The 21,120-nt window shown below is 39.9% G+C and overlaps 1 protein-coding gene across 2 annotated transcripts in view; it reads right to left on the bottom strand.

Annotated features, from left to right (window-relative positions):
* The window catches only part of GPM6B (glycoprotein M6B), a 43,642-nt gene extending 27,515 nt beyond the window's left edge, over positions 1-16,127 (bottom strand). For both annotated transcript variants that reach the window (XM_053455014.1, XM_053455017.1), the window contains exon 1: positions 15,975-16,127. In XM_053455014.1, the coding sequence (XP_053310989.1) occupies positions 15,975-15,978 (4 nt within the window). In that variant the 5' untranslated portion in view covers positions 15,979-16,127. The remainder of the gene's footprint in view (positions 1-15,974) is intronic.
* Between the last annotated feature and the right edge of the window lie 4,993 nt (positions 16,128-21,120).

Below are 21,120 nucleotides of genomic sequence, written 5' to 3'. Positions count from 1 at the left end.
TCCAAGTAAGGGGCCCAACCCCTGAAAAACAGCCCCCTACCATTATCCTTCTTCTACCAAACTTTACAGTTGACACAATGCAGTCAGGCAGGTAATGTTCTTCTGATATCCACCAAACCCAGACACGTTTCCACTGCTCCAGAGTCCGGTGGCGTTGTGCTTTACACTACTCGATCCAATGCTTAGCATTGTACTTGGTGGTGTGAGGCTAGCAAGCAGCTGCTCAGCCATGGGAACCCATTCCATGAAGCTGCCGACGCACAATTTGTGTGCCGATATTAATTGCAGTAGAAGTTTGGAACTCTTCAGCCATGGAATCAACAGAGCGTTGGCGATTTTTACACACCATGCACCTCATTCCAATAATGTCTAGCAGCGAGAATGAAATTTCACAAACTGACAGAGGCCCTTTGCAATGCAGGATGGGTTTATTAGTTCTATCATTGCGTTCTGGGTAACATGTGCTATGACGTTCAGAGGAGCATGCATTCAGATCCACGATGGGATAGATGGCAGTGGCTCCCAAACATTTTATCTCACACACATGTGGACATGATATGCAAAATATATACTTATAAAGTACTTTAATATGCAGCCTTCTTTGGTGAGGCTGTCAGGAACATAACCTGCCACTTTCAGTTTGTTACCTTTGTAAATTTTCTACATAGCAAGTCTACAAATGATAAACATACAAAACATAAATCAAATTAACTCTGAACACCGAAAAGGAACATATTATTCAAAGTAAAATAGAAGGATCTCACTACAAATAAGAAAGCATATTATATTTATGAACTGTGTTGTCACGAGGCGCTGATTTGGCTCAAGAAATCCAAATGCAGGAAGTATGACCCTTATCTCCTGATGCTTGTCTGACAGTGGCCACATCTGTGAAAACCAGACAGAACGGCAAGAATATTGGTGCAGACTCTCTAGAGTAAGCCGAGTGGTGGGAGAGTGTACATTATTTACAGGGCATGTGGCGCATACAGCTTCAGGCGAAGGGCCATTAGGAACAATTACTGCACACCCCGCTGTGCTCACTGTTGGCACGTACGTCAGTCATTCCAGGTTTTATCTTTTTATTGTGTCACATCACAGGGACAGATACATCAACATAATAGAGATTTGTACCGAGCATCAATTTACTACACGCCAAGGGATATGCTTTTAATTTCCACAATGCTATCAATCTTTAAAAAAAAAAAAAAGTTGTGTACAATGCCACCAGGGTACACATTATCATTACTGACACTATACAAACTCCAGTATTGATAGATATAGGGGATAAGGCAAAATAATAACGGGGGTTGTTATGGAAGAGCAGGAACAGTCATTTCCTTAACACAAACAACACGAGTAATTAAGCAATAACGGCAATAGTCATGATCACAAATTACGTTAAATCATATTTCAGTGGTATAACAGTATGAAGAATCTGTTACTCATTTAGATCTCTCCTGTATTCTCTATAGGGTCCCTTAGACCAATTTGTGACCCCAAGTAGCTGCTTTAGCTTCTTATATGGTAGCACCACCCTGTGGAAGAGGTTACCAGAACTGTCCCGTACACACCACTATTCTTTTCTATATCAGTTGTGGATTCACAATTTTATAAAGCCTCATTTACCATTATACTATATGAACAGAATCAGTAGGGATTATACAAAAAGTAAAAGGGTAATGGGGGGGGGGTAACAACAATTTTCAATAGCAGATACTATGATGGATGTTTTACCGATAACCAACAAGCTACGGTGAGCAAGTTTTCAGGGGTTTCATTTTCTTTATGGGGACTGTTGGTGTATTGATATTCAGGTGCTTTTAGGAAAGCAAGCATGAATTATTATTCAACTCGAACGAAAGATATCTTAACGGTTTTAGTGTCAGAGATTGACATGCGCAACATTTAACCCTCTGGCACTTAAAAGGTTAAAAGCAATACATTAATCAAACCAAATACACCACATACACATATACCAGATGAGACTTAAGGATGTATGATTAATTTATTAAGTTCCTCATTTTAAACCATAAATTGGGTTAATTATTTAACATTCTCCAGAGACTAAATTGAATCCTTGCCATAGTTATTACGTTACTCCACCCTTCCCCCAAGACACGATAATACATTACGGAGATGTCTTTTCTTGAGTAAACCCCTTTAAACTACTTTGTTTGTTAAAATCTGCAGAAATAACATTAAGTACATTTAATATGCAACACACTTTGTAATAAGACACCATAGTCAGTGGGGAAAGAGGGTCTATAACATATCAACTGTATGAGCTAACCGTGGCGCATTGGATCCATACACCTGATTTCTTCACTTAGACTTACGTTTGAACTTTACACACTCTCCCTTTTATCCGTTATCTTGTTGACCCATAGATCCCTGTGCTGGTCCAAAATTGTGCACAAAGGGCGAGTCGGACCTGGTTTGGCAAGGTCCAGACCTTTGTAAACAATTTTAGACCTGCCCAGGGGTCATTTGCCCCTCTGGTTCCATCAGCCATCGTTAGTACAGGCAAATTTGTGTTTACATCACATAAAAAAAAAAAAAAAATCTACACATTTACATAGATCAAATTATCACGTCTTGCGCTAGAATACGTAAGTGTGCAAATCTGTAAAATAATCTCAATGCAACATTGGCAGGATTTACAAACATGAAAAATTTAAAACCGGTCACAATTTCCCAACAAAAATGGTGGGGAAAAAAAAACAAACATGCACACAGTACTACTTAACATGACATATACTGTAAAGTCAAATAGGTACTACTCACACTTTTTACTTCATTTTGGGACACAAGTTCATTTGTCAGCTTAGATCTAAATGGAGAATGACTACTGTACATGGATGTACTAAAACGAGTATTTTATGGCACATTCTGGTGATCTGAACACTGAAAATACACTTTTTTGGTTAGCAGGGCATGTAGTTATGCATGTTCCAACACGCAAGCACATGCTACATGAGCAGCATTGTGGCAGTATCCTATCTCTAGTAAGTTTTTTCCTTTGGGCAGAAAAGAAAATTCTGCAAAACTGGCATACTGAAAACATTACTGCATACCTAAAGATAGGGAGGATCTGGCGATTAGCTATTAAACTGTGTTTTTGGGTAGGGCATGCCACCCATCATGTGCTCAATTTTATAGCATTGCTGTGAACGTAAAAAAAAATACTGCCAAGAAAAAGGATTTTAGCAAAAAGTAATCCCATAGAAGAACTATGAGAAACTTTGTGAACCTTTAACTTAAAATATCTATAGCTCAAGTAGGAAGTGATGTAAAAGTAATTGTACCATTCATCATAATTGTGATCATTCGGGTCTCATGCCAATCATGCATTCCTGATCTAAAAAGTTTACCCTGAACTTACTAATGTTTGACATTCAGATTAAATTTTGAAATAAGAGTTAGAAAAACAACCCAACTCCTCCACAAACTCTCTCTTTAGTGAACAGACCCGATTCGAATCCCGGAAATCTGAGTTTGCAGCAGTTGTGGTTCTCTCTCACTTTACAATTGACAAGCTTCCCCAGCAAGAAGGGCTAATATATATTAGAAACCTGGGACTGGGATATCCTCCAGGTCTCCACTGACTATGAGAATAGTCACTCTGTTCGCTCAACCGCCATACACTTCTTTTCCCCGCGCAGTAGTCATCTTCCCTTGTGAGACAGAAACAAGCTCATGCTGCTCTTGAAATAAGCAACGTTAAGTTCATGTTAAGATTGTGAGGAAAGTGGTGGAGCCCGCACTGGAAGGGTGTCAATGGCTCCCCTGGTGAACCATTTCTTCAAGTGCCCAGGCTGGCCGGCCTGGACATCTCGCACACCAGGCAAACACCCACGTGAGCTGCTGGCCAACAGTACTATACACTCACCTGATTTGCAGTGGCCTGGATATGCTCATGTAGCATGTGCCATGCTTACGTCATCAGGTGCCAGGGCAACCCATGATCACCAGACCAGGCCTGTTCCCAGGTACAACCATAAGGAGCAGCTTAACTTCCTTTTCTGAGTATGTTGATTGGCTCAGACAGGTTTTGTAAGAGTAGGGAGAACATACTTAAAGGACCTATGGGTAGTTTTAATAAATTAATTTAGTTGTGCATAAGGTTGTCCAGGAGGCAGTGTAGCGTTTTACATGATTACTCTTCGGGGAAGTCCACAAGCGTTACCAATGTAGATAGCATAGACCTCTAATAACGGATACAACGGGTGCTATTCACAAGATCCCCACTTAAATACTCATCATTTGTACAGCTGCAAGATATGTCAGACATTACGTGGATCTAGATGGAAAAAAACTTAAGGAGGCATTTCCAAATTTTTCCCTTGAGAGCTTACATCCGGAAAAGACAAGTATTTTCCTTTTTATTATTTTCCGCTCTCCCTCGGATTTAAAGGAAATATATCTGACTTGACAATTTTTATGTACACAACCTTTTGTTAATTTACGGTGCGACCTTGTGAGCAGAGGGCAAACCTCACTAGCCATAAAAGGCAAAAAGAAATAAATTACCGGTGGAAATGGTTAGTTATACAGAGATTAGGCAATGCAAAAATACGAATGCCAGCAACAAAATGCTTGACAACTGAGAGCCAAATCAGAAACCCAAAACACAATATAGCGATTCATCTGCTTGCGATTTACAAAGCATCCATGTAATTTCCTACAGCAGAAGTTTTTTTCCCTTGTTCCAAATATGCAGATATGATTCCCAGTACAGATCTGTATACAATATTTTACACTATGAAGTACTAACAATGCAACATTTATCTCAAGCACAGGAAGTGGACAGCAAGTTCCCCCAATGCCCAAAATATCCCAACGCATGGTATTGTGAAGTTATTTGAGAAATAACTAGCCCAGTGTTTCTCTAATGAATGCCCTGCGTGATGCCACTGGACTAGCGCTCCATTGATGTGTTAACTCTGAAAAGGCACAGTTGGAACACAGGGCTGTCGGGCTGGTGCTCCAGAACACGTGTACGCATTCACATGGATGGTGGGAATGAAGCAGTCTGGAGAAAGATAATGGTAAATATATCCTGGCAGATGATTAGTCCCAGTCCAACGTTAAGAGGAAAGCAAGCTTACCAACAATTCATGCTACAGAACCAGGTTTGAGATCATTGTAGATGTGCAACACGTTTGTCAGGGACTATTGATGAAAATGTCTGCTGGACATTTGACATTGCGATAGCCTCTGTATGTATGCCTTGGCTCACTAAACCACCTAAGAGTGACCGAAAACCAAATATATGTCATATCCAGGGCACACCGGGGTACAGTCAGTAATTCGAGTATAGCAGAATCTTCACTCACAGATATGTTGAGAACTTGGAGGTACCAGGTGAGTACCAAGGATGGCAATCAATTTGCACCGCATCTCCGGGCTTCAGCTAGTTTGATTACATTCATTGATTAATGTGCTGAACCTTCAAAAGCATCAGTGAACACCCAGAGATGAAAAATACATTGAGGTGATTCTCTTCTCTTAGGGAACAGACTACAATGACAATTAAGGAAATTAATCTTTCCAGAAGTTCACTCACATTGAGAGCGCTCCAAAACAAGCACATTTATCGTGCAACTGTAATCTCTGCAAATACTTGTCTTTAGAGACGGTTTTGAAGTTTTAATCCCTGCGGTGGAGCAGATTAAATGCTATAATTAGCAGCAGTTTCAGGTGTGGCATGCAGTCCTGCAGGGATAATGTACTTAGAAGATTTGCAACTAGCAAGTCTTAGAGTTTAGATCTTTCTCAGCTTTATCATCCAGGAGGGATGAATTCATTAGAGGACCTGCATGAGATACAGAAAATGATCCTGCTGGTCAGAACCACAGTAGTGGTAACATTATTGAGTATACAAAGGTGCTGTTCTACTTCCCTATACAATATAATGGCCAACCACGGTAAGCGCCTGCTGCAGGAAGAGCTTGGCTGGCCCACTATCATGTATAATTAAATTTGACACATTGAATTACGCGTTATGCAGGGCCAACTCAGTCCTTCACCTTGGTGAAATTCTCTAGTATTGGCCCTTCATAATGAAAGAGTTGGAACCACAAGGCACCCACCCTTTAGTGAACAGACCCCATAATGCCCCCCCCCATGTGATCATGCTTGCTGTAATTGCTTGCGTTCTTTAACATTGAATCTACCGAACACTTGCACCCTTTTTCACATTCCTATTTTAAACCTGAGTGGGTGAAGCACTTTTGTTTACTCCAGTATACTAAGATATGTATGTAATCATACTCTACACATTACTGTAGGTTTGTGTACACTTAAGTGACAATGGCATAGACACACAACACACAACACACAGTGATTAATGAGATTTACAAAGGGCTTGAGCTATAACAGGGTGCTAGTGGTTAAATAGAGCAGTGTGTATGTATTTCCAAGACTATCTGTCGCGGTCTAAATGAGAGAAAAAAAAAAAAAAAAAAAAAAAAAGAGCATTCCATCATATTTAAGGAAAAAAAGCATTTGTCTGGAGTTCCGTGATCTACAGCACAACACTGCTGTCCAGCTGCAATCTTGTGCTGGAATGTGCATAGTATTTTCCAGCATAAAACAGATGTGTAAGTCTTTTCACATCAGTGTCTCACAGCACGGCAAAGTAACAAAGTGACTGTCGCTCTATAAAGCGCAACGCATAATACACATTAGCGTGGGAGAACTAAATGCATTTAAATCGACGATAAAAATAAAATAGAAATTGGAGAATTTCAGAATTTTTCACATTTTCCAACAATAGTTATTTTGGAAATTACATGTATCAAAGGTGTTATAGAGGAGTTTAAGCTAGAAATAGAACTACTAAGTTAAGACTCAGAAGAACACCTATTAGTATTGAATATGGCCATTAACATTATTTTTAGCGCAGAGGATCTGAACATTATAACGCTTTTTGCCATATGGATAGGTTCAATAATTCTTTTTTTGATATACCTAGATGCTTCCTTTTAATAGAAATTGAATGTTACATATAAATTATAGCGGCTACCAAGCATCTTTTGTTAAAGGGACGTACCGTATTTGCTCGATTTTTAGACGACCCCGATTATAAGACGGCCAGTAAATATTAATTCATATGTAAACTTTATCATATTTAATAAAAACTGATTGAGAAAAATGATTTTTGTTATGTCCTTTTATTTGCCAACCTGCCTCCCAGATATGCCTTATACTATATGCCACTCTGCTCCTCAGATATGCCTTACACCTGCCTATATGCAACTCTGCCTTACTGATATGCCTTTTAACCCTCTATATGCCACTCTGCCTATAGGAATGCCTTATATCCCCCCCATATGTCACTCTGCCCCCCTCCACGACTTACCAATGCTACCCCAGAGTCGGCTTCGTACTTCAGACCCCCTGGTAGACAACCTTTGCTGCCTGTTAGTTCCGCCAGAGCTTCTATGACTGAGCACCAGAAGGTCATATCATGCGGAGGTTGTCTACGCACATTCACCGGCTGCCAGGGAGGAGGATCTGCAGCACTGCAAGGGATCTTCCTTTCTGGCAGCCAGTGAATGTCTGTGCTATGCGTGTAGACAACCTCCGCTATTGCCGGCACTTCCGCTGGGGCTTCTATGATGGAGCACAGGAAGGTCATGTCACGGCAGGTCTCCGCCATAGAAGTCCCAGTGGAAGTGCCGGCAGCAGTGGAGGTTACCAGAGAGGAGGATCCAGGTCCCCTGCAGCGCTGCGGGGGATCTGTTTCTTAGTCTTATAGTCAGACCTCTATTTGAGGTCTGATTATAAGATGACCTTGAATATAAGACTAGGGGTATTTTTCAAAGCATTTGCTCAGAAAAAACCTTATCTTATAATCAAGCAAATACGGTACTAGCCATCATATGCACTTTAATGCATGAGATAAATTCTTATTCAAACCATGGAGGGAAACAACACATGGGGCAATGTAATGTATTAGAGATATATACGATAAAAAATTACTGTATTGTCTAAATAAAAATCACTTAAAAACACTAATGTGACATCAGTGCAATGCCATTTTGTAAGATCAGTACTGACACTGACCATCACATTGCTTAATCTGTTCCAATACAGTCACGGAGCTGTTGGCTATTTCTATATGGTGCTCATCTTTACGTCATGGCTTTAGAACATAGTGTTTCTGTCCAAGACTATACAAACGAGAAGCATCATGCAGCATCTCACATTGAGCAAGTACACAGAGTTTCTCATATAACAGTACAGTCAATTAGCACAGCTGATTGCAAGCCAATAGCTGTCATTAAGGACTCACAATATAGCATAATGCAAGATGGAAAAAGCAGAGCATTGATTTTGTATATGCCATTTTTCTTTATTCTGTTTATTCCATGAAAAAAAAAATGAGACAAATGTAATAATGCAACTGGGAGCCATATCTCTTTCAACCTTCACAGCTGTGGAAGAGAATTTCTTTGTGCAAAAGCAATACCATAATTCTAAGGCAGGGCTCAACAAATCCCAGGCGCCAGGTAGTCATGGCGACTGAGAATTTTGTCCTGGCGCCTAGGTGTTTGTCAGCCTGTTACATCCCCCCCAAAAATGCCCCATGTCGACACAATCGTGGTGATCAAGGGAGAGCTGCTGCTGTCTGCCCAGGTGTCTGGGCAGACCAGCACAGCCACTCCGAGCCCGCCCCCGAGCCTATGATCACTCCCACGAAGTGATTCTGTAGGCTGAAAACGCGATTGCAGGAAAACCAGCAATTCTGTTTTCAGCTGCCACAGGCAGCTACAGGAAAGGGGGACCTGACACAACATCCCCCTGCTGCCTGATCGCTCCATGAAAGCGAAAGTGCAGCGTTAACCCCTTCCATGGCATTTTAGGGGTTAATTCCTGTTTTGTACAGGGCTCTGCTGCTGCAACAGCAAAAACGAGCCCCCACAAGCCCTTTGATAACTCCTGTAGGATTCCATGCCTCATCAAAGAGACTCCTCCCTGCAATGGCTGGTCTATAGACCAGCAATTGCGTCCCAGAGGCAGCTTCAGGGACAGGGGGAGAGGGTTCTCTGGTCTCCACATGAGTGTGGAGACCAGCCTCAACCCTCTCCTGCTGCCTGCTGCCCTGTGGGGAAGAAATATCAGTGAATGCTGTGCTCCAATGGAACATCAGCATTGAAATAGTTAAAAAAAAAACAAAAAAAACATTATAATAAAAAAAAAATACAACAACAAAAAACAGCACAGACCTGAAAGTCCAGGGTGCTTCCAGGTCAAATGCTGTGAGTTTAGTAAGTGGGCTGATGATGATCAGATCACTCCTGACCAACTGTTAGTTTTAAAAAAAATCCTGGCTCCTAACTTTTTTGGCTGGCGCCTAGATTCACAACAAATTTGTCAAGCCCTGTTCTAAGGAGTCCCTTCTTCTGGAGCGACAGTCCTTCTTTGGGTATAACATCATTCTCACCTTCTATATTCTACATCTCTTCTCGCAAACAATGTATAGACAGTTCTAAAGCTTTAACCATGATACCAAACAGAAGAAACACACTAGGGGTCTACGTATCCTATGTTTATTAAGTTAAAACTACCAAGAACTAATAGAAAGCGTAAGGACTGCAATACTGAGGACAAAATGCACATTCATTAACAGATGGCTAAGAGAAAAAACAAACAAAATACTTTTATGGTGTCCTTTTAGTAAAATTAAAATAATACCGGGAGTAATTTCTACAGACACTGAAATGGCTGCTACGTCTTAATAGGCTTATCACACATTTGGCTGAAAAAAGTTATATCTGGACATTATCAAAAGAAAAAAAAAAAAAAAAAAAAAAAAAGGAATTTGGAAATTCCATCCTAATGTTTGAAGCAAGCGATTGTAAGGCGCCCACGCACAGCCAGAATGAGAACTATGAGCTGGACTATAATCATCCTTTATGAGTATAGAGAGCTGCTAAGATGTTTGTCCTCTGTTCTGGTCACATAATGGATGACCCTGAAGCCCCAGGGTTGGAAACCCATGCCCAGCTGTCAGTAAGCAATAGCTGACGGGAGCCACCGGCTGGCTAAGATTTGCAGGATCTAAGGTCTAAGCTCAGCTAACCAAATATATGAAAGAAGTTCTAACTAAATTCAGAAGAACCGTTCATATGAAGGTGTTCCAGGAACCAAGTCAAATTGTTCATGTTCAGCGTTATAGCTATAGAAACCTTCAGTTCGCAAGAGGGAAACTAGGGTGTAGCTCCAGTCCCTATAATGCCTTATGAGAGTTGTAGTTGCACCAATGCTGGTACGTAAAGCTTATTTCTCTTTACAAGTTGTAATGATCTAAATCAGTAATCATATATACGTTTTCTTATTGCAACAAAGTGTAATGGCTGGAACAGCTTATCAACATTGTTGCATGCTCCATATGGAAAAACTGGGGGGCATCTTGGCCAGTATATACCACCAGCTAGTCCTAAACATTTTTTTAATCAAGTTACCATATAACGATGCCAGTATATAGCCCTTTTGGAGCCTGTATTCCAAGAACAATGGAAAATAGAAGAGTCAGTGGTGTAAGCAGTGAAAACATTCATTATTCAAGTACAATATAAAAGATACTTGTTTACTGAAATAATACAAGCATGCAATAGAATATTCAGAACAAAGAAGGCAAAGATCCTAACATGCAATAGTGCAACAATGTTGAATTTATTAATGTTATCAGTGATTACATAAAAAAGCCAAGAAAAACATTCTTAATTATATTTAGTTAAATGCATTTTTATTTAGGGAAATTTTAAAACCCACAGTGCAAGAAATTGCCAGCACGACATTGAAGAATCTGCTTGGCATTAACTAAAGTAACTCTAAAGAGAAAAGTGTGCAATATGCAAACCTGTATTCATAAAGACCTAAATACCAAGAATGAGCCTGTAGTGCGATAGGGTTTGGACAAAGTATACTTTTCTAATGTGCAAGCAAAACTTCTGGGGACTTTGTGCTCCATATTGCAGCCAGTGACATCACTAAGGGTGGCGAACAATACGGCTGTTTTGATGAGAAGAACTAAAAGAGTCCAGTTAGATAGACAAAATACGCAAAGATCCACCACCAGGAAATAATGGGCGATTATGAAAAACGTTTGGCTACTGGGTGTAACAGGTGTAGACCCAAAAAGGTCGCAGACCTCTCTTTTGTAAGTGAAGTGTTAACTCTTGTATCTATGTAAAGGAATTAGCAGCCCACGGTAACGGCTAATGACTGAAGAAGTTCTAAGGATTGGGTCGGGTGGTTTTTTTTGCTGCAAACCAGGATGTTGAATTTGAGTTGGTGTCAGAAAGTACCTATTACTACAGGAGAGTCACCCATTAATAAGAATATCATGATTGAACAATGAGGGGCAAGGATCCTGAACAAGATTTCATAGATCAAACTCTTTATACTGCCCAATTGGTGTACAGAAATAGTGGACTAAATCCATTTAACTATTTAATAAAGCTTTTCTTGCGTATGGATTACATCTTAAGCTCCTCATACTGGCATACACTTATTGTATAGTTCCTCAAATTTCTAATTGAAGTCTTAAAGTCAGAACCCTGGTTGTCACAAATGTTATTCCAGCATTTACCTCAGGAATTGTTTTGTTGGAAACTATGCCTTGATGAAGCAACTTGTTTCCAATTAATGTTAATTCAGTTCTATGAAAGACAGCTGCTGCATTTGGAAACATTTGAATATCACAAACGCAGGGAAAACAAGTACTCTGCTAATGTCATTTGGGGGATCGCAGTCCACCAAGTGAGGAATATGCTGTGGATTGTGAGTTGCTGAAATGTCTTGCTATGGATATACTTGAAACTGAACCAGGGAGCAATAGGTCTTCATTCTTGTTTAATTAACTGAGCTTTTACAGGAGTACAAAAGTTCCAACAGGCCTTACCTTTATTTAACCACACAATCATTTGCCGTTTCCATGATTTTATAGCTCTAAGTTAAGATCTAAGTTCTAAATTTAGATCTAATTCTAGATTTTAAACAAACCGATCAGAATGTGCGCCACATTTTATTGCTGGTGTATACTTAATGACGACCACTTGGCAGGAACTCTCCACAACCTTTATCATCGTCCTTTTAGGACTCAGTAACTCAATTTTGAGGGTTAGTTTGGCAGCATACTGTAGCCTAAACATACCTTATTGACACTTATGCCTTATACCAGGTTGCTTGAAAACATCAGAGATATCTCTTGTAATAGACCCATTCATGCTATGGAGGTCTGTGCAGACTTCCATAGTATCTATTGCTACACAACTTTTTGAGGTGGAACACTGAGGTATGTATGTCCCTTGGGCTCTGCACAAAGATGACCTGCAGGGCAAAGGAGAAGAGGTAGGTCTGCCCTGCTTATAAATATATACATTTAGTGCATGCACCATTAAGCAAATCCGAAATTTTGTCAGAATACTTAATTTCTTGGTCAAAGCCAGACATCAGACACATGGACATGGTTAGCATCATTCAAGAACAACCCAATCATGAGAATAGGTACCACAGATTAAAACAACAATTACAACACAAATTTATTGTACTGTTCTTTGCCAGGGAACAAATTATTCTAACATATGTGAAGTGGTTTGGATCTCCCACCGATACCAATAGTGACTGTTTCAAGTTAAAGTTTAATATATCAACAAAACGTCTAATTGCAAGGTACCCCTTAATGAGTTTGTTTCATCGGATTTCTGACCAGCCTTTGGCATATCCCAAACTATCACCATCACGACAGTCCTCACCGGCGAACACTCCTTTTTGGAATTTATTTTTAGATCAGTTATTTTAAAACTATTCACTTATCGTGTGAAACCATAGTTATATAAATGGAAAACTACTTATTCTTCCACATTTGAAATGTATGCCTAGTCTAATAATTTAGACACTTGATTATTTCATTCCTTTGGCCGCCTCCTTTGAGTTTACATATTATTTCTATTAAGTATTACCAACAGCATACTCTCTAAGCTGCAACATCCAAGACGATTACCTCATGTAGGTCATGTAAGTCATCATGACATTTTGTGCCGTTACGAAGTTTGGTTATATCCATCATGATGGCCTGGAACAGCATGCCTTAAGGCGAGTGGTGCTGCTGGTGGCTCAACTAAGACAGCTCCATGGGAAGCAAGAACAATCTCCCAGGTCACATGACTACTGTGACTATGAAATCGTATATTCACATGAATACTGATTGCCATGATCCCGACCCCTTCCATTCTCTGGCAGGGAGAGTTTATTTAGTTATTTATTTTTTTAATAGGTTAGTGGGCTTAATTAAAAGTTAAAAGGGTGCATGGCTTCATTGGTCCTGATCACATATCACTGTGATTAGGGAAGTTTTGCTTTGATTTTTGCTGCAGGATATTTTTAAACACAATCATATTCCATCATGATAAAGAGCATATAATTCATTTGTATTGGTGCAATAGATAGGATTGGTGAAAATTTTAGTTATTTTTAACAAAATGTCCAAAACACTAGGATACAAGGGGTCAAGTTATAAACTGTTGTGTACTGGTGTAACTGGCCTCGAAAGATTTTGCCGAAACGATGAAACCGATGACTTCTCCGCAACTTAAAAAAAATGTAAAAAAATTCACACTTACAGCAATTGTCAGTTTCTCTTGTGACAAAGAGCTTGTGAATCACTACTTATAAAAAGCAAGCCTAATTAGGAACATACATAAACTAACAGCTTCCCACACATTGGAACATACATCAATCACCAAAAGCCACAGAGCAATTATAACAGATTAGTGCATTTCATCCAACTGTCCAATTGCAATAAATTTAACTTCATTCTGTATCAACGGTTCCACAAAACTGAAGTATTTGATAAACGTTAACTATACATAAGTGATACATGTAAATTATATATATATAATATATAAACAGCTCTTCGTTGTTTGCTTCTGGGCAAAACTTAGGGTCTGAAATGCTGAATTTAAGGATTATTTTGTTTATTTTGACACGCATTTAGATTTTATGGTTTTCCTGGGGGGAAAAAACAGGCGTCTTTAAAGAAGTGGAACGGTTCTGGAATTCTAATCACAACAGCTGTGGGACACGGAGGACACGCAAGAAAAGGGCTCACTTAGTTCATGCTGGCCCATAGTGATCTTTCACGAAAAAATATTAAATGTAACACAGAGTGTAATTAAACTCCACAATATGAACACGAGATGTAAGATTTCATTTCTATTTAAAAAATATATATAATAAATATTATACACACAAGTTGAATAAAGTGTCTAGGACTTCTGTAATGCTGTGCAAGAAGCACATTGTGATGGATGTACATGGAGTTGGACAGCAGAAGATGGGAGGGTGAATGGAAGCATCAGCACTTTACTTTAGTGGTCTGTGATACCTTAATGGCATAACTATTATAAGGTACCGGTATGTCTGTATTCAGCCCCTGGGATGCCAGGGTTTTTTAATAAACATACCGAAACCGATTTTACTGTTTTATTATGCCAAGATACAAATAGTATCCAAATACAGAACATAATATCAATTCAAACCTGTTGTATTTTATGATGAAAAACAAATACACTGAATAGCGAGATACACTCTGTCACAGAATAGAAGTTACACTTGTAGCGTGCAGTGATTCAGAAACAAGATTTTTATATATATATATATATATATATATATATATATATATATATATATACACACACACACACACACATAAAGCAAAACATCTAATACTATACAAATAATAGTAATAATAATAATAACAATACATAATTTCCTTTATATAAATATCTCTATGTGCCACAGATTACATGCCCAATATCGTATCAAGAGTCGTTACAGCAGAGTCTACGAACATCTTGGTATGTGTCGTCAGGCCTGAGCTTAATTCCAACACACATGCTATATGCATCAGGAAAATTCCCATGGTTACGGAAACTACTCAACAGGATTATGGAACATGTTGCCTGTTGGCTGCACATAAGGACCGAACTGCCATCTAAGCTGAAGAACGTGCATCTTAATTATAATTTGCATTAATCACTGACATGTGGTGGCATTGTATGGGTAGCATAATGAGCATACCATCTGACGCTAACAGACTCATTTATAGAACCCCATATTGGAGTTTCTCTGCCTAGTGCTTAAAATACCAGCAGAAAATGATTATTGGCTTTGCATTCTCTATCGGCAGACAGACATCTATTCTCATCCCTAAAAAACACAAAAGGGTCACGCCAGGACCTGATGATGGGTTACAATCCTGCTGTGCACAGGAATTCCATATATACAGCAGCCTAGATCACTTGCAGGGGGCTTCCAGAAAGAACTAGCAATATACACAGATCTTCATTAAAAAGTTTATTTTTAATAAAAGCAGTTTTAAAAAATAGATGGTGTCTGTATTATGCCTGCATTTTGCACATTCAATGTTATTGCTTTCTTGCCCATGCTGCTCACCAAAAGTTGTGTGGTGCAAATAAAGGAGGGGGAAGGGGGATTATGGGGTAGCCCCCTCCCCCCTATTATCCATAGTGGGACCATGGTGGGTTCTTTTACCAAGTGTAACTTGTAATGTGTGTAGCAGTGGCATAGTGTGTGCAAGATTCATTTTTATCACACAGGTGCTACCTCTAAATGTAAGGGGTTTCCAAGCATGGGATTATAACTGCAGAGATGAACTCAGTGTGTGCCCCCCCCACCCCGTATGACTGATCAAATTCTCCTTAAGACTTGCCCACGCTGTCCTTAGCTATTGCCCAATCAGATGTTTATAATGCCAGATCTGCTCCTTCTCTGGACCCAGGTTGGTCCACAGACCTGATCCAAGGCACCTGCAGTGCTGTCCACACCGTGTATTGCAGCCCTCCCTGTAATTTACCAAACTTTGGAAAGTTCTGAGGTCAGCATCAACTGCAGTGTGGGGCAGATCTGCAGAGCACAAGAGGTTAACGGGCACTTACCCATGCTTTCCCGTCGTTGTTGCCCCCTTGCTGTGCTGCGCGAGTCCTCTGTGCCCCGGGTTGATGCTGCTGCTGATACTCTGCCGCTGGCTCTCACTTCATCGGAGCTGTAGTAGCCTCGACTGCCTGAGAACCTCTGCAGCGCACGGGGAGAGGGGGGAGTCAGTGACGTCACGCGCACCCCAGCTGGAGGGGAGGAGCCTCATGGCACAAGGCTTTGGATAGTGCCTTGACGTCAGAGCAGTGACGGCTGGAGTTTGGTACTTTATGTTAGTTATGTTTTTTGTTTAACACTTTAAACTATCTATCAGCTTCCCATGCAGCCACAAAGATATAGCAACCAATTAAAGATGCTGTGCCACTCAGACAAAACTATTAATTGCAAAACCAAAGCAGGTCGATAGAGTTTATTTTTCTCTTCTGGAGGTTGAATTACACACAAAAAAATACAGAAACTTTAAAGAAGGTTTGTTTTCCAGTTGCTATGGCAACATCCTATCAGCACCCTCTATAGTGTCAGGTTACAATTACATGCTCCCTCTCTAATGTATGATTGAGACAAGATGTTACATGATTAAAGAATGTGTGGGAGAGGTTTGGGGCATTAAACAGTACTATTATTATTATTTATTGTTTTATGTAGCACCATCATATTCAGTGGCACTGTACAATGGGTGGACAGGGCATAACAAGTAGTATGCAACATAACAATTTGACTTACAGAGACAACAGGTGATTACGATAGATTACAAACGAGTTTACAATAGGAATCAGGCCCGGACTGGCCATCGGGCACATGCCCGGTGGGCCAGGCCGTGTTGACTTGGGGGCTGATGGAGCTGCAGCTCCAGGCCCCTACCTTAAAATAGGCCCAGTCAGGACCGGACTGACTGGGCCTATGCGGCCTCAACGGCCGGGTCCGCCACTCTAAGGGGCCGGGAAGCCCCCGCCAGGGCCGGCTTTACAGGTGTGCGGCCGCACAGGGTTTAAATTAAAACATCGGGGGGGGGTTGTTGGTTGTTTTTTTTAACTTTATTTAACATCCTCCATGTTAAATAAAGTTTTTGTTAACTTTATTTAACATGGAGGATTTTAAATAAAGTAAAAAAAAAACCTGATGTTTTAATTTAAGCCCTGTGCGGCCGCAGACCCCTAAGGCCGGCCCTGGTGGGGGCTTCCCGGCCCCTTAGAGTGGCGGACCCGGTCGCAGTTGCGGCGGGCTTAAGGGGCCCTACGTTAATGCGGCCGTAGAGGCCGCATAGGTCCAGTCAGTCCGGTCCTGACTGGGCCTATTTTAAGGTAGGGGCCTGGAGCTGCAGCTCCATCAGCCCCTAAGTCAATCCGGATTTTCAGAGATATCACACGTTGGGTATGCACTCGCAATGTTCCCTACACAGACACTGGTCCAGTACTAGACTAAGCAGCCATGGGTCTTTAAGGCCAGTGGCCACCAAATAACATATGTGTGGCCTCTCATTATGTTTTTATACTTGTGCAATTGTACATCTTCTATCTCACTGGGGTAAACCACCTACCAACCTCATGTTAATTTATACTAAAGGTGCTGTTCCACCTTCTCTGCTGATTAAATGCCCAAACCCTTCCCAGACGTTCTGTAAAGCTGTATCTCATTTAGAAACCCTTGTCATGTATCATGTAACATTTCTTTCAATTCTGTAAATTCTCTGTTATGAATAAAAGGAAAGATGTGCTAAAACATCTTGGCATATGAAAGAGTGCAATGTTTTGTGACTGCACAATTGTGACAAATATCTCGGTCTTGTGCCAAAACAGCTTCAACTATAATCCTTCCCCATATATGAATATGATTGCTTGAATAATGCATAAATATTTCTATTAAAATAACGACTATATAGTAACAATTTTTATTAAATAATAGCATGATGTTTAGATCTAATATCAAACCTACATGTAAGCTTAGCAGCCCCTTTCGTTTGAATTTGAAACTTACTTTTTAGTGGCTATGTAGAAAAAAATATAGTTTACTTGTCAAGGGTTGAACATTTAAAATATAATGATCTCATGGATGGTTTTAGGAAGAAAGAAGCACTTTTTGGACACCGATTAATTACACATGGTCATATATATATATATATATATATATATATATATATATATATATATTTGATGTACAGACCCAAACAGCTGCTACGTGTTTAAATAATTTTTGGCCCTTTTTTATGGCCCCAGTTATCAAACAGTATGTGGTAATGCTGAAACGCCATAAACCCCAGAAGGCATCGCCTGCGTTCTGTAGACATCTGCATGCTATTTTCAATTAGTGACTTTAATTGGCTTTTGTAGGAAATATTAACACATATCTATTTTTGGTAGTTTCTGCTCAAAATACATCTGCATATGATCTTTTTTTTTTTTTGTCTCTCATCTTGTTATGGTTTCTAAGTTACTCATTACATTTGGACGAGGAATGACATAAGAACTGTCAGCACGGCTTCAAACCACAAACCTTTATTATGTCAAGATTGTTGCATGTATCACGCTTAGTGTTTACATTACGGAAACTGCTACCAAATGTGGAATAATGTAACGTAAAAGTTTTCTTCTTACATAATATGTGCTGTGGAATTTAGCAGCCTGCTAATTAATTGTGTTTGCTACTAAACATAACGCAGGAAGTGATGTAATATATCCTCTATATGTTATGTCACTGGCATCATTTACAGCACATACCCCAACAGCACATTTACTGAAGGTAAGGCCATCCATGGCAAAATCAGTTTAACCTACAATTATTTATCTTCCATATACTCATCGTTTAGCTCAAACTTTCTCACCTATACAGTAAGATGGGAATCCTGTATTGTTTTGGGATGAAAAAACCTAGAACAAGTAATGTAAAGCCTCAGCACTGGGCAGAAAACAGCTCATGCACTAAGGATAATTGGTTCAGAGGAACAGATTAAGGAAAGTCTACAATCCCTCAATAACGTATCTTTCAATGAATACAGCTAGATCAATTGGGAGAAGGTATTTTTCTGAAAGTTAAAATGTACTTTGTAGGCCAGTGCCGGAGGCATACCATTGAAACATATTCCTGGTTTGGGCTCAATAAACATAATAAAAAGGTGTCATAGGAAAGCAGAAGCTGTATTTTTGGCTGATAAATTGTCATGCTATGTTTTTCCACTCTTCGTCACATGATCAATTTTCAATCTGGTATCAGGCTATGATGGTTTTATCACCATCGCCTGGAGAATCCTGCTGAAGCGCTACTTCTCATGGTCTTCGAGTCACTAGGGGAAAACTCAGTGTTGTGGGAGCAGTGCCCCACTCGCCATCAACTTCCCCTCCAAAGATGGCGTGTGTCCTGCAACGTCAGTGGGAATGCCCACCCGCATCTCTCAAAGGGAGGGTTCCAGGTAGTCGGGGCCAGACTGTTCCCAGACAGTTCTGTATTAAGGCAATTTCTTTAAAACATAGCTTTAGGGCCCAGTACAAACCTAAAAACAGGGCCATCTGTCCTACTCCATGTTCCTCCTACTGCCCACACACTCGCAATGAGGCCACCAAGTCTTGGTGCTCAAAATGGAGCCATCAGGTGCCAAATTCTGGAAATCCCTAAAAAAGAGCCCACAGAAAGCAGGCTCTGAGGGCCTTGTTCCTATGCGGTGGGCGGTGAAGGCCAATGGGGGAACTAGTGACAAATCTGGGAAGCTGCCCGGGTCCCATACAAGGGTCCCTATTGTATCCCCCTTATGGTGTCCCTGCAAAGCTTTATAGATGAGGAGTAATCCATTTTTCAGAGCAGATAACATAAAAAGTTTTGACTGGCACAGAAGTAAAGAGCCGTGTTTGTTGATATCGCAGTACAGCAAGGTCTGTGAAGACTCCGCACCGTTCTAACACATCTCTTACAGTGTTCATGCCGACAGACACAATCTAGTAAATTAAATACTAGCTGCCGCTTTTGCTCTTTCTTTTCATCACTAACAGTGAAGGCTATTTCACACGCAGCTGATTCGGTTAATCTGCTCATATTTCACCTGCGTGTTTGTAGTACAGTGCTTGGTGCCTACAGGAATAAGCACGATATTAACATTTGAACACCGTAACATTCTACATGTATGTAATAATGTTAGGATTACTTAACAACCAGCGTAATTAGTGAAAATATTGATCAATTTCTTAAGAAGGAAAGCTTCACAGTTATCGCAAATATCATGCTTATGTGATACCAACATGGCTTTGGACAGTAAGTTACTGTAACATTTAGGGTGAAATATCCTACATGTACTATATTAAACAATAAATAATAATAATAATAATTACGTAGTAAATATTGTAGCATGAACCCCTTAGATAAAGGTATAGTACTTTAATGTATAGTATCGATGGCTGTGGGTTAAAAAAAATGATACAGATCCAAAGGCGAAAAAGTGATCTTATCACCAAAGCAACCGGTGGAATGGTTCAATTAATAGATGAAACTAATTTTCAAATTTGGCATCAGAATCACCATTTATGCATCCCATACCTTACTAAACCATCCAGGTTATTGTCAGGAAGGCACCTCCACTAACATGTCTCCCATTTCTACCTGATCATTCACCACACACATGCTTGCTGACACAGCAACAAGAAGATTATTATTACTTATTGTTTTATATAGCGCCATCATATTCTGTAGCGCTGTACAATGGGTAGATAGTACATAACAAGTAGTGTACAACATAACAATTTGACGTACAGAAACAACATGTAAGGAGGGCCCTGCTCAAACGAGCTTCCAATCTAGAGGATAATACCGTATAATATTTGTTCATATACATTATACAGCAAGTGAGATTTCCCACTCCCCCCAAACACACACATGTATGCAGCTGAACCAACATAGCCAAATCTATGGGAACAAGTAAGAATCTTAAATACATGAGCTATAAATCTGACTTGTCTGGAGGAGTTGGTGTAAGTTATGGCAAATCTTAGAAAAATGTTATTTATTCTAAAGCAAAATCTTATCTTTCATCCTGAAGAACGGACGTACCTTAAAAAGATTCTAATATAGCAGTGAGACACGTTAAAAAATAAGGAGGTTTTAGATTACCTAATATCAGATTCATAATTATTCTTACTTCAGTACATGCCCACTTTTACTTCTCTGTTC

This window comes from Spea bombifrons, chromosome 2 (assembly GCF_027358695.1).
Source record: "Spea bombifrons isolate aSpeBom1 chromosome 2, aSpeBom1.2.pri, whole genome shotgun sequence".
Taxonomy (NCBI): domain Eukaryota; kingdom Metazoa; phylum Chordata; class Amphibia; order Anura; family Pelobatidae; genus Spea; species Spea bombifrons.
The sequence above is the reverse complement of the archived record's forward strand: the minus strand, read 5'-3'. Positions and strand labels throughout refer to the sequence as shown.